The sequence below is a fragment of the Ichthyophthirius multifiliis genome (genome assembly GCF_000220395.1).
Source record: "Ichthyophthirius multifiliis unplaced genomic scaffold scaff_1120509250834, whole genome shotgun sequence".
Taxonomy (NCBI): domain Eukaryota; phylum Ciliophora; class Oligohymenophorea; order Hymenostomatida; genus Ichthyophthirius; species Ichthyophthirius multifiliis.
This window is the reverse complement of record NW_004086454.1, coordinates 26,364-43,581: the sequence shown is the minus strand read 5'-3', so window position 1 is coordinate 43,581 and position 17,218 is coordinate 26,364. Positions and strand designations below refer to the sequence as shown.

The following is a 17,218-nucleotide window of genomic DNA, read 5'->3' as shown; positions in this document are numbered from 1 at the left end:
TTTAAAAAATTTTACTGAAAATAAAAATAAATTTTTAAAAATAATATAAATGTTTTAAATATTAAAAATACTGAAATTATGTTAAATATAATGTATATAAATCATTATTCATCTAAAATATATGACTAAGCTAAAAAATTATAGTTAATTAATTTAACATGATAAGAAAAAATAAAAGATTTTTTGAAATTATAATATAAGATATCAAATCTATTTATACTACTTTTCAAAATGAATGAAATATATATATATTGGTTAAATTTAAATTAAAATTTTTGATTAAATATATTTTTTATATAAAAGAAAACAAATTAATTTATATAATTATTTTTTATAATAAATTATTGAATAATACTATAATAATTATAATTGTATTTATTATCATATTATATTTATATTTTAAGTATTTATTATTAATATTAAGAAAATATTAAAATAAATAAATAATAAAATATTATATGAATATATATATTTTATATAATTATATAATATATATATATAAATTTAAATATTTAATTATATTTTTATTTATATCTATAATTATATTATAAATATATAAATGTATACTTTTGTTATTATTTTAATAATATATTTTTTTTTTTAAAAAAAAAAAAAAAATTATTTAAATAATAAATTATTTATATAATTTATTTATAGAATAAATTAATTATAAAAAAACTAAATTTAAAATTAAAAAATAAATTATATAAATAATAATTTATTCAATTTTTATATACACTAATATTTTTTAAATATAAAAATAATTATTTTTCTTTAAGAGAAATAAAAATATTAAATTTTTTTAAATAAATATTTATTTAAACTAAATAAAAAAAAATTAATTATGAAATGAAAACTTTGTTTTTATTAATTTATTTTACTAATTTTCTAATAAAAACAAATATTTCTAATTACTTTTTATAAATAATATAACTTTTTTTAATCTTAATTTAATCATAAAAATATATTTGCTTTAATTAAATTCTTTAAATCTTATTTTAATAATGAATTTTATCAAAAAAAACATATAAAAAGTAAAATAAAAAATATAAAATTTTAAGTTAAAACAGATAATGTTTAAAAAATCAACAGAAAATAACAGTATTATAAATAATCATAATTACTAATAATTACAAAGACTTCCTTCTATAAAATTAAATTAAAGGACTTCAATATCAGAGTTAGATAAATTAGAATTATTAGATAAATTTTCATAGCCTTTATTGTAAAAAACTGGATAAAATACATTAAGGACGATATAATTTATTATCCTACAATAATAATCGTTAAAGAATGGTAATGAGTATGAATAAATTTCTGAAAATAAGAATTTCCACTAATATATGATAATTATTCCAGATCTTCAACAAAGAAACACACAAACAATAAAGAAAAAAGTTTGAAGAAAATTTTAAAAGAATAAATGGAGAAGTAAAATGAACTATTTAGTAAAATATAAGAAAATCTTGAAAATAAAAAACAAAAAAATCCTAGAAATTTGATTTAATAATTTTAACTTTTTGAAAACTAAAAGGAAAATGCAATTATAAACGAAATTTAATCTTTGAAAAATCAAATTTCATAAATAAAACTATAACAAGTATAAAATCCACAATTTTTTAATCAATTATAATTATAATATTAATAATAATAATAAAGTCCTTTACAAATGATGCTTAATTAAATGATTATGACAATGATTTAACCGAAATAAGAAGAAATACCGAATAAAGATCCTTTTTCTTAAGATAATTATTTAGAAGAAGTCCTAAAGAAAGCTTTAAAAACAAAAATTTTAGATGAAGAGTTTAAAGAATATAAGCGTATTAAAAAAAAAAAGGGGTAAGATAATAGTTAATTTTTTCTTAAAAATACTGATCATGATCATAATAGTAATTCTATTAAAAGTATTTATTATTCATAAAAGACATCAGAAAATTCTTCGTAATAAAATTTTACTTAAGAAAAATTTGCTTCATAAATAAAAATACCTAATGATAAAAAAACACAAAGCAAAATATCAAATGAAAGAAAAACATTAGATAAAATGTCAAATAACACAAAAAAATTAATTGATTTATCGAATGAGAAAAGAACACAGAATAAAATGCCAGTTGAGAATAAAATATAAAAATAAATTCATCTAAACATATAAAAATTTTAAAAATATATTAAAATTATTATATTCATTAGTCGTTTGCAAAAAGAACTTGCATTTTCATAAAAAACAGAAAAGGAAAATTTCCTTAAATTATTCTCAGAAAAAAAAAAAATATGCGATGAAGCCTGCTTATAATATTTAAAAGATGTTTCTCAAAATGCATTTTTTTAAATTAAAAACTCATGCAAAACAGAATAAGATATTACTGAAATTGCTTTAAAAAAGTTAAATAAAAAGCAAAAAGAGAAAATATTTCAAGATAATATTAAAGATTTTAATACTTTAATAAATGATATTTTAGAATAAACTAATGTTTATTTAAATAATTCTGTTAAGCTATTCTTTGCGGAAAGTTTTTATAATTATTCTTTTGTTGCTGATGAAGTATTTATTTTATTGTTTTAAATATAACTTTTTAATGTTTTTTATTTTTATTTTTATTTTATAAACTCATTCATTTTTTTAAGTAAAGAAAATTACTATTTTAATTATTTTTAATTAAAAAAAGTTTCTCTTTTAATATGAAATTGATAGATTATAATTTCATCCAAAATATAATTTTCTAATAAATATTGATGAAAATATTAATTCTCCGATTTGGAAAATGTTATTCTTAGTTTATTTTTTCTTTAAAATATACATCCCTTAAATTCTTATTTGCCCATGGAATTTTTAATAAGATTAAAAGAAAAAAATTAATGAAAATTATATCGGAATTAAGAAAATGCTTATTATTTGTAGCGTTTTTTATTGGGCTATAATGGATATTTTAACAATAGAGACTTAAGTTGTTGATAAACAAAATATTATATCTGAAAAACCTATTGTTTAGACTATTGTTGTGAATAATAACGTTAAAGCTTAAATAGTTCCTATTTAAAATACTAAATATGAAATGCTTACTGGTATATTAAAAAGAGAAGATTTATAAACTTTTCTTAATCAAAATTCTAATTGGTTTGATTCTTTCAAAGAAAAAATCAATATATTCGCCTAATCTGTTAGAACAATTACCGATGTTTATAGAAAAGAATTACTTTCTGTAAGAAAAGAAGCTATGATGGAAAAAGCTAGTTTAATGTAAACTGTAATTCCTTAAAAATATAGAAATGGAAAGAATTAATAAAAAATATAATGAATAATATATATATATATATATATATATTATGTATAAAAAAAATGGTTTGATAAATAATTTATATTTTTTAATAATATGTTTTTCATATGCTAATTTACTGATTAATCAAAACTCAAAATTAGAATTATTAAAAACAATATTTTTATAATCAAAAAATAAAAATCGATCATGAATTTTAAAATAATAATTAAATATTTGTCTGGTGTTTTATGATTATTACGAAAAAATATGTTTATTTAAATTTAATTATTTAATATAATATATTTTTTATAATTTAAAAGTTTTATAATTACTTTTTTTGAAATTAAATAAACTTTTTTAATAATAAGTTCTAATTAATAATAAAAAAATTTTTAAAAAATTCAATATAATTATAATAAGGATTAACAAAAAATTTTAAATTAACTTCAAAATTCAATTTTTGAAAAAATATTTATAAAACTTTTTCGTCTTTAAAATTTAATCAAGAAATTTTATTAAATAGGTTTACTATAAATATATAAAAAAAAAATATATAAAGAAATGTCAGATTAAAAAATATTCAATAATATATGGTAAATTCAAAAAAAAATAAGTTCTGGTAGTTTTGGAGTTGTATATACAGGTTTTGAAAAAAAAATATTCAATAAATAACAAAAAAAGGTTAGAATATACTTACGAAAGAATAAGTAGCAATAAAACTTGAAAAAGATGACCCAGACGATGTAAGAACTTTAGATAAAGAAATAAAAATATTAAAAAAACTTGAAGGATTGCCAAATGTTCCCCGTTTATTATGGGATGGAGAAGAGCATACGTATCATTTGATAGTATTAAATCTATTAGGCAAGGATTTATCATATTATCGAAAGCAGTTGAAGAAGTTTAGCTTAAAAACAATATTATTATTAATAGATTAATTAATAACTGTAATTGAATAAATTCATAATCGATCCATTTTACATAGAGATTTAAAACCAGAAAATATACTTATGGGAAGAGACGAGAATTTAAATAATGTTTATATAATTGACTTTGGGATTTCCAAAATTTATTAAAACTATGAAGGTAAACATATAAAATTCAAAGAAGAAAAACCTTTTATTGGAACTACGCGATATGCATCTATCGCAGCACATAAAGGATATGAATTGGGAAGGAAAGACGATCTGGAATCTCTTCTTTATGTTCTTATTTTTTTATATAAAGGAATTTTACCTTGGTAGAATATCCAGGATATTGAAGAAGAAGATAGGGAATAAGTATATATTTTTATTTTTTTCTAATAATATTTAAAAAATAATTAAAAAAGGCAGTTTAAGATATGAAAGAAAAATTATCGAATGAAGAATTATGTTAAGATATGCCAGAAATCTTTGTAAAATGTTTATGTTATGTTAAAGGGTTAACTTTTTAAGCCCGTCCGAATTATTATTATATAAAGTAACTTTTTTTTGAATATGGAAAATCAATAAATATTGATTATGAGAAAAAAGAATGGGATTGGAATTTAGTGAATAATGAAAATAATAATGCAACAAAATCAGTAAAAACAAATAAATTAAATTATTAAAAATCTCTTAATGAATTATAACCTCCTCCAATAAAAAAAACTTTTACATAAAAATCTTTAACTTAAAACTCTTCAACAGATTATAAAAATACAACTACTATTCTTTCATTCAAATAATCATATAGCTCTGTTAATTATATTCCTTCTATTTAATAAATTAGTTAGTAAGATATTAATTTTGAGGAAGAAGATACAAATAATAATAATACTAAAAAATTAGACTGCTAATAAAATATAGAAGAAACATTAACAGGACTTTGTGAATATAAAAAAGAAATGTAAGAAAATGAAGATAATTATTAAACCCTAGAAAAAAAAGTTTAAAAATTAAATTTAACACAAGTAAAAACGTAAATTTTTATTTCAATTTTTTTTTTTAAAAAAAAACAAAAAGAATATTTTAAGAATGGAATTTATATAAATGTAAATATAATTTTAACTAATGAAAAATAAAAAAACATTGTAAAATAAAGTTATATATAAATACATAAAAATAAATAAATAAAAAATTATTTAATAAAACATCTTTTTTTTCATCCAATATCTTTTTTCTAACTGTTCTTTGGCCAAATCTTCTTTATAATACTATATACACAAAAAAAAGCAATACTTCCAAAAGGAGCATAAGAATTGATTCCAAAAGCATCAACAATAATATTATATAAAGGAACAGCATTTCCAATTCCAAAGAAAGAGCATAAAGAATGAAAAAAAAACATAAGATACCTATAAGGTAGCAAATCTCTAATAGTAATCAACAAGCCAATAATAATATATTTTTTAAAGGCTTTAGAGATAGTAATAGTGAAGAAAATAAAATAAAATAAAAACGTTACTTATATATAATTCTGACATTCCCAATAAGTAAATACCATAATTAATACAAGAAAAGTAAATCATATTCCTTTTCAGAAAATTCATTTATGAAATCCACGTAATAAAAGATATTTTTAAGTAACAAATTTACGAAAAAAATGTATATTAAGCAAATGAATTTTGTTCAAAAGCAAATTAATCTCTCATAACTGCCTATACTAAAAGATTTTTTAATAAGCCAAAGAGAAAACTTACCTAAATTAAAATATTCATTGCAAAATTAGTAAAAACCTTAGGAAAAATTAGCAAAAAAGAAATACTTTTTTTTTTTATTTATATAAATATAATTTTTCAAATTTCGTTTTTTCTATTACTTCATGACTTTAATGTTTAAAATAAGGTTTTATAATAAAAATTTATTAATAACCTTTTACTTGTAGCTATTTTTAAATATCATAGAAAAACAAAAACTGATAGATAAAAGTATCAACATACATAAATTTAACATGTTTCTATCATTTTTAATTCTTCACATAATAAGTTGTATTATTTGATATAATTTAAAATTTTCTTAAAGATTAAATAATATATAATTTTTTTGAATATGATTATATATATATTTTTTATTACATTAGAATATACATTAGGATATAGTAAATATATATTTTTAGAGGGTAAAAATTAAAAAGAGAATAATAAGGTAAAATTTAAAATTAGTAGTTAATTAAACATTAGGTGTATTAAAATTCAGGTTATAAGCTAGAAAAAAGTATTTATTAATATTATTTCTAAAATTAATTTATTTTTTGTTTTAAGAAATTTGTTTATTTTTTATTTTGCATTTAATTATATTATTTATTATTTTATATTATTAAAAGAAATGCTATTTTAAATAATATAAAAAATATTTTAAAATTAAAAGGAATATATATAAAAAATACAAATTTTTTTAAATAAACAAATATTTTATTTTATTTTTAAAACAAAATAAAAATTTTAACATAAGTTTAAAATAAAATATTAAAATAATTATAATTTTATATACAAATAATTTTAAATATTTCATTAAAATTCCCTTAAAATAAATAAGAAAATAATAATAAAAAAAAAATTACTTATGTAAATTTAAACTAAATAAATGATCTTCTAATTTAAAAAAAATTTATGTAAAGTTCGAATTTTCATTATTAATGCTAGAAATTTCTTATATTTCAAAAAAAAAAAATAATAAATAAATAAATAAATAAATAAATAAATAAATAATAAATATAATAAATCTATAAATATAATTTAATTTAATTTAATTAATATATAACGAATTACCTGTTTATAGAGATATATCTGTTTATTGTTATATAAATACTTCATTTTTTTTTATAGATTTCTATTTTTTTTATTTTACAGGAATTTATTATTATTATTTTAGTTTTGAAAAGTTTGAATTTGTGAAAAGTAAAGGTACTAACTTTTTAAATTATAAAAAATTTTCAATAAAATAATCTTACTAATTTTCATATATAACACACTCAGAAACATTATCATAACTAACTATTTTTATTAATAATTTTATATTATACTATAAAATTAATTTTATATTTATACAATTTTCTTCATCATTATTCTTTTTTGCGTTTATTATATAGCTGTTTGTATTAAAAGTAAAATTTTCTTTTTAACCTAAACTAGAATAAGATATATTTGAATTAAATACACCTATGCTGTCTCCGTTTAATTTTTTATTATTATATGAATATATAAGTTCTATTTCTTATGAATTTCCTTCTTTCATTACTTCTTTGTTTATACAAATATTTATGTTTTCGCATATAAGTCCATAGTTAGGTTCATCATAAACATCTAAAGATTATAAATATTAAAAAAACCACTTAAAAAAACTTGGTAGATTTTTACAAAGTTCTGTTAAATGTATAAAATTTTTCATCTTTTCAATTTTTTTTGCATCAAATTCTTTTTCCCAAGGTAAAGTTCCTTTTATTAGGTAAACAACTATATAAGCTAGATTTAAAAGATCATCTTTTTTTCCTAAAAAATCTCCTTAATGTTAAGAGAGGGAAGAAAATTTATAATTTTCAATTTTTTTTGAGAATATTTTATTTTTTAAAATTTTATGAGCGTAACCATAATCAATCAAAAAAACTCTATTTTTTTCTTAAGAATAAATAATATTATCCAAGTTCAAATTTCCATGCAAAAAATCATTTTCATGTATTTTCTTTAATATAATTATTAACTAAAATGCTATAAATAAAACAGTTTTTGTTTAAAATTTTCCACCAAACTTTTCCAAATAAAAGCCTAGATTTTTCCCTAAATTTGGAATTGAATAATATATATTTAATTCTTCATCACAATCTAATATTTACAGAGTTCCTTTAATTTCTTATAAACTTTAGATAAATTTTATTTCTCTTCTTAAATATGGCTTATCTTTTTTGCTAATTTTTATATATACTGTTTGATGGTGAATATGACTGTAAGCTGAATAAGTTAAGCTATTTTTAGTTTCTTTTATTAGATTTTTTATTAAATATTTATCACATGAGATTTTTTAAGTCATATTTTATTTATATATTTTTTCTATTTTTTTATTTTTATATTAAATAATTTCTATAATATCAAAAATTATTTTATAAATATATTTTTAATCTTAATATTCATATCGTATTTATTTAAATATTATTTTTTATTATTATATATAAATGCATATTTATTTATTTTTTAAATATGATTAATTAACTTTTTTTTTCAACTATGTTAGTATTTTTTTATTCAGTTTTTAATATTTAAATAAACATTTATTGATTATAGTTTTAATACACTATATAGTATAAAATCTAAATTAATTTTTATTTTTAAAACATTTAAATTATCTTTTTATTTTTTCTAATTTATATTACTTTTATAAAAAAAAATATTAATTATTAAATTCTGCAAAAAAAAATAAAAATATAATTAATAACTATATAATTATTATTTTCGATAAAAAGAAATAATAATTAATTATTTTCAATAAAATATACTTTTATTAATTTTTAAATAAAAAGATTTAAAATAAAATATCTTTTAATACCTAATTACCTTTATTTATTACTAGGGATACTATGATAAAGATAAACTTTATCTCGATCATTATCTGATATTTTTTTTACAATATTTTATTAAAAATAATCTTTTTTTCTAAAATTAATTTATATATCTTTCATTTCAAATTTTTAAAAAAATTCTCATATCATAAATCGAAATGTTATTTACAAAAAGAATATATTAATTTAAATTAATTAATTATTAATAAAAAAATTAATAATTAAATTTAAATAGTTTATTCAATAAATATTATTTATAATACTCTTTATAAAAAAATAAAACTTTTTGTTTTATTTTTTTAAATATTATTTTAAATTAAAAAAAAATATTTAAAAAAAATAAAATAAATGTTTTTCCAAAATCTGAATAATTATGAAAGTCAAGAAGATTTAAATCACATAACATAAAATGAAAACAAAGGACATAAATAGCATTTTTAAAATATCGAAAGTGTAGAAATGATAAGGGTTTAAGCAAATAGAATTAATAATTTAGAAGACCGTTTAGAAGTACTTTAAAAAGAAGTAGAAAGACAATTTGAAATACTTTAAGAAAGAGAATCAACTCTCTAATATTGGGAAAAAAATTATTTTTAATTAGAAGAATAAAGAAGTATTTTTTATATAATTACTATATATTTATAAAAAAATTAATATTTGTATATAAAGAAAAGGCTTTAGAGCAATAAAACATAAAAGAGGAATAAAAATATTTGTATAAAATGAAATAATTAGTTTTGTAGTAGTTTGATGACGATAAAAAAATAGTTCAAGAATTGTATGATATTGAATAAATAAATAATTAAATTTCTTATTATAAATCTCATTGTGTAATTAAAGATGATGAAGTTAATGAAGTAAAAAGTTTTTAAGATAGAATCGATTAGCTTCTTCTTGTGAATGCAAAATTAAATCAAAAGCTAATTATGTAAGGATATTAACCCTAAACAAATTTATAATAATATTATGTATGAATTATTACAAAATAAATGGATATTGTTTTTTTAATTTAAAAATATATATTTTTTTTCGCATTATTTATTAATATTTTTATATCTTTAATTTAATATAAATCAAATTATTATATTTATCTTATTGATATAATTTTTGAAATTTTTAACGATGCTGAAATAAATATTAAATAAATTATAAAATTTAAATAGTAATTTTAAAATAAGTCTATGAAACATAAAAATATTATTATGATAGAATAACATAAATTAAGTTTGAAAACCTAATTATACTATTAAGTTAATAAATTTTAAAAGTTAAATGTTTATCAGTATGAATATATAATAACTTATTTTATTTGTTACATTTTTTATTTATTTTAATTTCTAAATTAATATTCAAATTAAAAAGTTAATAAATGAACAATTTACTGTTTTATTAACTTAATACAAATATTTGACTCTTTAATTATATCATAAAAATGCTAATTAAAATACTAATAATAATATTTAAACATTCTATTAAAAAATTAAAAGTTTATTAAATAACTTAGTTATATAATAGATTGAGTAACTTAAATATCTAAAATTCGAATTTTATATTAGAGAAAAATGATACATGTAATAAATATAAAGGTAAAACAAGAAAATAATAAGATAAGATAAGAAAAGAATAAAAAGAAAAAAAGAAAAAAAGAAAAAAAGAAAAAGAAAAAAGTATAAATACTTGATAAAAGCATATAGTAATATAAAAGCTTTATATTGCGACTGAATATAAATTTTAAAATATTTTATACAGTAATTTTTTTGTTATGATGATATTCAGCATTATTTAAAATTGAAACAAATCATAGTATTACATATGATTCAGCTTTTTATTAAAAATATCTGAATATTTACAATACTATAAATTAGAAATATTATTATTAATAATAAATGAAAAATAATTATGATTTCGGAATATTTGTTTAAACATATTCTATTAAAATATAAACATAAAAATATGATATATATTAAATAAATAAATAATATGATATGATTTAACATATTAAATAAATTATTATTAAAATTTTATTGAATATATTAGATTGTTTAAAAAAGTTTCGTAAGATAATTTTCTATTATATAATATCAGCCTATTTTAAAAAATTGAAATTTTATGTTATTTATAAATATTATATTTAATTAATTTTTTAATAAGCAGAGTCATAGAAAACATAATAGTTTATAAATTTTAATTCTAAAAAATAAACATAAAAATTAATTAAATGTACTAATGTAATATTTATTATAAATTATTAAATATATTTCAGAGTAATTTAATTAATTATTACTTCAAATAAAATTTTTCGATAAATTTAAAAGAATTATATATGATATAAATGTCAAACTAAATATAATCTTTAATATAGTATTTATATTTTTTTTAGAAATAAAATAGAAAAAAAAATTATCATGCAATATCAAAATTTAAATATAGTAGAAATATAAACTAAAAAATGTATATATAATCAATTGGTATAAATAATTGTATTTAATTTTTAAAAATAAAAGAAATAAACGATTAAAAATTTATAAATTAACTGAATATTAAGATAATTTTTTAATAGAAAAATTTTAAATTCAATATTTATAAAAAAATTTTACTTATGTGAGAACATAAATATATATATCCAGTTATTTAAGTTTAAATAATCTTTAAATTGGATTAGACTATTTGAATTCCAATTTTACTTTTATGGGATTAAATATTTCAGTATTTACACCTTTAGGTTTACGTATAAGATTTAAATTTGGATTAAAAAAGTATTATATTTCAATATTTATGCTTAGCTTATGTAATTTCTAGGTCATATTAGACTAATTTTGTATTTTTTATATTTGTATATGAAATTATTTCCCTTTTATTTAAGGTAATATAACATATAGCCATTTTCCTTCATAAAAAAGGTTTGCAAGAGGTATAATAAGTGCATGCTTTGATCTTTCAACATTTATTTTATCTGGATTATGTATTTTTTATTAAATTCAGAAGATATTTAGCCTATATAGCCTATATACAATTAGAAAACAAAAGAAAGTTATATCGAAAAATTTATAGCGGAAGGATTGCTTGCATTCTTTTTTATTTATATAGAAAGTTTAGACTATTTTTAATAAAAGTTCCTATTAAAAAAAATTCTTTATTGAAAAGGAAAAAAATATTAAATTTTTATACTATAAATTTAATAATATATTATATATTTAATTATATTATTGTTGCATCTTATTTATCATATAAACAATTATATAATGATGTAATCTCCCTTTCCCTAATAAAATTTACTTTTAGAAACATATTTGATTATTTATATTTACAAAATTAATATTTTTTTCTAATTATTTCTAATTATTAACTTTTTTTATAATATTTTATTTTTATAATTATTTTAGTATTGTAAAAAGATATGAATAATTTAATTTATTATGTTTAAATAAACTCACTAATAAAATTATAATATAATTTGAGTTTTAAAAATTTTAAATTAATAATTAATAATCAAAAATATAATTTAATATTTTTATTTAAATTATCTTAAAATTTAGATAGGTTCTTAATATTTTCTTCATTAATTCCATTATAACTGAATTTAAAAATTTATAAATTATAATAAAAAAATATAAATACCTGAAAATGAATTCACTATCTAATAATATATAATTATTAACTTTACACAAACTTTAGAGAATAGTATTTATTCCATTATATCCCATTTAATTTTTTCTAAAAAAAATATAAAAATTTATAAAAGAATAAAAAAATAGAAACCCAATCAATAAAGATAATCCTGATATTTTCTTAAATTCAATTTTTTCTATTAAAATAGCTATTTATTTGGCTCCTTCTTCATTAATATAATTTTAACTTAAAATAAAAAATATGTATGTTCTTAAAATAAAATAAACTTTTTACCCCAAACTAAGTTCTATAGTATTTAAAAATTCCTATTTCATAAAAACTAAGCTTTAGAAAACAATTTAGCTTCCTTAATTTCCAAATTTATTTATACTAAAAAAAATGAATAAAAAAATTAAAAAATAATAAACATACCTTAAATAAAGTCTTATTTTATTCAGTTTAGGAGCTTAAAGGTTTTCTAATAAATACTTGATTTAATTAGAAGATTCTAAACCTTTTAATTTATTTAAACTTAAATTAATTTCAAGAACCGAAAGTGATTAAAAATCACAAAAAGTTAAAGTTTTTACAAGTTTTTCGAGTCCAATATTTTAAATCAAATTTCTTTGTAATTTTAAATGTAAGAACTGAACATTTTAAAGAATTATTTAAGTAAATAATTTTTCAATAATAAAACATATAGAAATCCCTATTTATTTTCCTCTATTTAAAATTAAATAAAATTAATTAATATTTTCTTAAATCTAAAAATACATAAATACTGTAAATTAATAATTATTTTACTTATTTTCTCTTAATTTCCTTAGTTTATAAATGTTTTTAATTTATTTATATCATCTTAATTATTAATTTCTATTTTTTCAGCCTATTTAATAATAAAAAAATATAATAATATTACAAATAATAAAATAACTTTCATATTTAAACTATTTAAAACGCTATAAACGTTATCTAAACTTATTCTTTTATTCCAATCGATATCCAAAAGTTAAGAGAAGAGAATTCCTGTTTCATCTCCTTACTATCTAACTAAAGAAATAGCGTCAATATAATTTTTAATTTCTAAAAAATTTAAAAACTATTTTTGGAAAGGGTCTTCTAGTAAAAAATAACAAAGAGAAACGCCAGAACTCCATAAATCAATTTTTTTTAAATCAATATTAATATCAATATTAGAATTAAAATTAAAATTTTTAATTATTTCAGGTGCTAGTAAAATTTAATTTTATAAATTTATAAATTTTTTAAAATGGAAAATTTTGTTTGTGGAAAAATCAGTTATTTTTATTTATTATAAATCTTTACTTATTAATATATTGTTTATAGATAAATTTCCATGATAAAATTTTGGAATTTTCTGTATGAAGTTTAATAATTATACTAATTTTATTAATATCTCTCTCTTGCTTCTCTTTTCAAACACTTTTTAAGCCTCTATATATTCATATATTATGATTATATCATCATTATTTTTTATTATTTTATTTATTTATGTTATAATATTAGAGTTTTTCTAGTATATTGTTTAATGTATTTGTAAGTCTTCGCTTATTATATGTTTTTCTGGTTTTGTTAAATTATTATATTGTTTTAATATCTCTTTTATTCTGTTTATATGTTTTTCACCAAATATGTTCGACTGCTCAAAGTTTAAAGAATCTCATAATTATCTTCGATTTTGAATTTTTTATGTTATTTTTTTTAATTTGTGCAGGTTATTCCCATTTTTTAATTTTTCTATTGATTTTTTTTGTAGTTTTTTATTTTAGTAATAATTATTAATTTGAAAAAATATTGTAGTATTTTATATTTGTATATTATTTAATTTAATTTTATTAAAGCTTTTACTATTTTTTATTTATTTTATATTTAATATTTTTAAAATATTAAAAGATATTAAAAGTTATATTTTTATAAAATATTATATTATTTATTATATATTTCTTTATTAATTTTTAATATATTAATTATAATATTTTTTCCTTTTTTATATCTTTTTTTATAATTTTAATTTAATAAAGATTAATAGCTTTTTTTTGCAAAAATATAATTTAAACAATATAAATAAAATTTAATTAATTTTTTATTTCATCATTCGATTTCAACTTGCATAGCATTGATTAAATCCTATTTTACCTATATATTTGATTATAATTATATATATATCTTAAAATAAAATTACTTTATTAATATCTTGTTTTATTTTTTCTGAACTTTACAAAGAGCCTTATTCTTTTAATTATAACTCATAATTAAGATTTGAAATTTATTATATTTATTAACTTTAATTATTAATAAAAAATTATATTTTATATATTAGGTTTATAATAATTTTAACTTTTTTATATTTAACAAATTTTAAATTTCCTTTTAAAGAATTTCAATTTCTGATTACTATATAAGCCAATTATTATTAATCATTAAATTTTGTTTTTCTGTATTCTTGAAGTGACTCTTCTTATTTTTCTTTTATTTTAATTTTAATTTTTTTTTTTTTTTTTTTTAAATACTTAGAACATTATTATATCTTTCAACTTCTATTTATAATTCATTAATAAATGTTTAGTATTATTTTTACTTTTATTAATATTTTTCATATTATTATTCTTTTTCTTCGCATATTTTTTGAATGTTTTAATGATATTAAGATTCGCTCTTTTATTTTATAAAAAAAAATATAATTTTTTTTATAAAAAAATAAACTTTTAAAATATATTCATTTTAGGTTTTTATTTATTATTGCATTTCTTAAATTTATTTTTATAAAATTTAAATTTTGAATTCTTTTTAAGAATTTTCATTTATTTAATTTAAAAAGTTTTTGTTTTCTTCAATTAATCTTTGCATTTGTGTATTTTTTATATCTAATTATTCAAAATAATCTTTTTCTTTTTACAAAATTTATTCTTTAATTTTATTTATTGTTTCTTCATGTTCTTCACTATTTTTAAGTTTTATTTTTTAATTTTCTAAATAGAGCTATTGTATATTCTTATCTTTTTCTGTTAACTCTTATAAAAATCTTAATTATTTTTATTTTATTTTTTTATAAATATTTTTAACATTTTACTTATCAATTTTATTTTCTAATTGTTATATTTATTAGTTGCACTTTTTTAACTAAAATTGGCTTTCTTCGTTAATTTATAGTTATTCTTGTAATTTATATTTCATTTATGTAAATTATTCTTCCTGAACTATTAAATATAAAAAAGAAAATATCATTGAAAAAAATACCCAAATAGTTTTATTATTTATTTTATAATTAACAAATAATTTAATTTTTTTTTTCAAACTCCAGCTTAAATTATTCCAACTTTATTTTTTAATTAATAAATTTAATATATTTATTTCATAATAAAAAAATATATACTTTTATACGTTATTCTTTTAATTTCTAAATATATTTTTCTTCTTTTTATATTTCTATTAGATCAACTTGTTTAAAATTCTAATTTAAATCTATATTTTTAAATAATATTATAAAACTAAATATTATAAAAATATATAAAACCTAATTATTATAAAATGTTATTAAGCTTTTCGTCTGATTCATCACAACAAGCTTTATTTTTATCTTTTGAAACTGAAAAATTTTCTTTAAACTACTCATCATAATTTTTTAAAATTTATTAAATTTCTATTAATTCTTCTTAGCAATTGAAGTTTTATGTCATATTTTTTTTTAACAAAAATTAAATTAATTAAAAATATATTTATATATATTTTTTTTAAAAAAAATATTATACAAAAATGGGAAATACTTAAAAAAATATTTAAAAAAAATCTTTAGAAAATTAAGAAAATTTTTAAATAAAAAGCCAAAATTAATTTTTTCGAAAAAAACCATTAAAATCATCTTAGTAATTTAGTTCTTCATAGATAAGTTTCAACTTTTCACATTAAAAATCAGAAAACTCACAAATATTTTCATGTACATTATCTGAAATATATTCTTCTAGCGATTTAGATATTCGCTTGAAAAAAAAACTACATAAAATCTCACAAATAGAATACAACATTAAAACATATTGGCCTTAAGAAGGAGAAATAGATATTTTATAATGCAATTATCGCTTATTTTTTGACAAAAAAAGGTTTAAAATATTCCCAAACGATGAATATTATACATTAAGTACTTTAAAATGGTCAAAAAGTGAAATAAATGAGGATTTATTTGAATTTTTGCTAGAAGATAAACGTGTATTTGATGAAAAAAACAAAATATTTTATGATCTAAATAATAAAAAAGTTACTTTTTTTGTAGAAAAAAGAGGATTTTTTGTATGTTTAAAAGACGAGATTTGTTTAGGAAAAAACAAAGGAGAAATAAATGAATAAAAGATGAAAAAAATGATTTAAAGAAGTGAAAAATTAATAAAGGAAAAATGGGAATAAGAATTTAAAAAATTTTTCCAAGAATTTGAAGAAGAAGAAGAAAATTTCAATAATTATTAATGCAAAAAAAGAAGAGTTTATTAAAATAAAAAAAATATTAAAGAATTTTTATAAAAATAATTTGAAGAAAATAATGGTTTTCTTGAAAAAATATTTTAATAAGATAATAAGGTTATAATGAAAATCGAAGATATATGGGATTTAGAAAATAAACAAGATAATTTTAGGAAAAAAAAAAAACCTATTTTTCATATTTTAAAGGAATTTAAAGAAGAAATTTTTGTTTAAGAAAAAAAATAATAAAAACCATTAATTTTTGAAAAAAGATTGTTCAGAAATATATGCATTGAGTATAATGATTAATTATTTATAGATGCTATTTTTGAAAATTAACTGAGTATTTTTATATATAATTCTGA

At 15.7% G+C, this 17,218-nt stretch overlaps 2 protein-coding genes across 2 annotated transcripts, besides 13 other annotated features; both read left to right on the top strand. All coding sequences in view use genetic code 6, as the record gives it.

Moving 5' to 3' along the window:
* Window positions 1-17: 17 nt before the first annotated feature.
* Window positions 18-70: a microsatellite.
* Window positions 71-454: 384 nt separating this feature from the next.
* Window positions 455-502: a microsatellite.
* A 113-nt stretch (window positions 503-615) lies between these two features.
* Window positions 616-722: a microsatellite.
* A 71-nt stretch (window positions 723-793) lies between these two features.
* Window positions 794-830: a microsatellite.
* Window positions 831-2,620: 1,790 nt separating this feature from the next.
* Window positions 2,621-2,682: a microsatellite.
* Window positions 2,683-2,885: 203 nt separating this feature from the next.
* IMG5_097410 (hypothetical protein) lies at window positions 2,886-3,299 on the top strand (the record flags this gene model as incomplete). The annotated part of the gene is made up of 1 exon (XM_004035503.1): window positions 2,886-3,299. The coding sequence occupies one exon, from the start codon at window positions 2,886-2,888 to the stop codon at window positions 3,297-3,299; it is 414 nt and encodes a 137-aa protein (XP_004035551.1).
* A 522-nt stretch (window positions 3,300-3,821) lies between these two features.
* Window positions 3,822-4,606, top strand: IMG5_097400 (protein kinase domain protein; the record flags this gene model as incomplete). The annotated part of the gene is made up of 2 exons (XM_004035502.1): window positions 3,822-3,903; window positions 3,942-4,606. 2 exons carry the CDS (start codon window positions 3,822-3,824, stop codon window positions 4,604-4,606), a joined length of 747 nt encoding a protein of 248 aa, XP_004035550.1.
* A 2,283-nt stretch (window positions 4,607-6,889) lies between these two features.
* Window positions 6,890-6,944: a microsatellite.
* Window positions 6,945-10,385: 3,441 nt separating this feature from the next.
* Window positions 10,386-10,436: a microsatellite.
* Window positions 10,389-10,431: a microsatellite.
* Window positions 10,437-10,716: 280 nt separating the features above from the next.
* Window positions 10,717-10,777: a microsatellite.
* A 1,156-nt stretch (window positions 10,778-11,933) lies between these two features.
* Window positions 11,934-11,978: a microsatellite.
* A 142-nt stretch (window positions 11,979-12,120) lies between these two features.
* Window positions 12,121-12,153: a microsatellite.
* Window positions 12,154-15,872: 3,719 nt separating this feature from the next.
* Window positions 15,873-15,930: a microsatellite.
* Window positions 15,931-16,727: 797 nt separating this feature from the next.
* Window positions 16,728-16,766: a microsatellite.
* Between the last annotated feature and the right edge of the window lie 452 nt (window positions 16,767-17,218).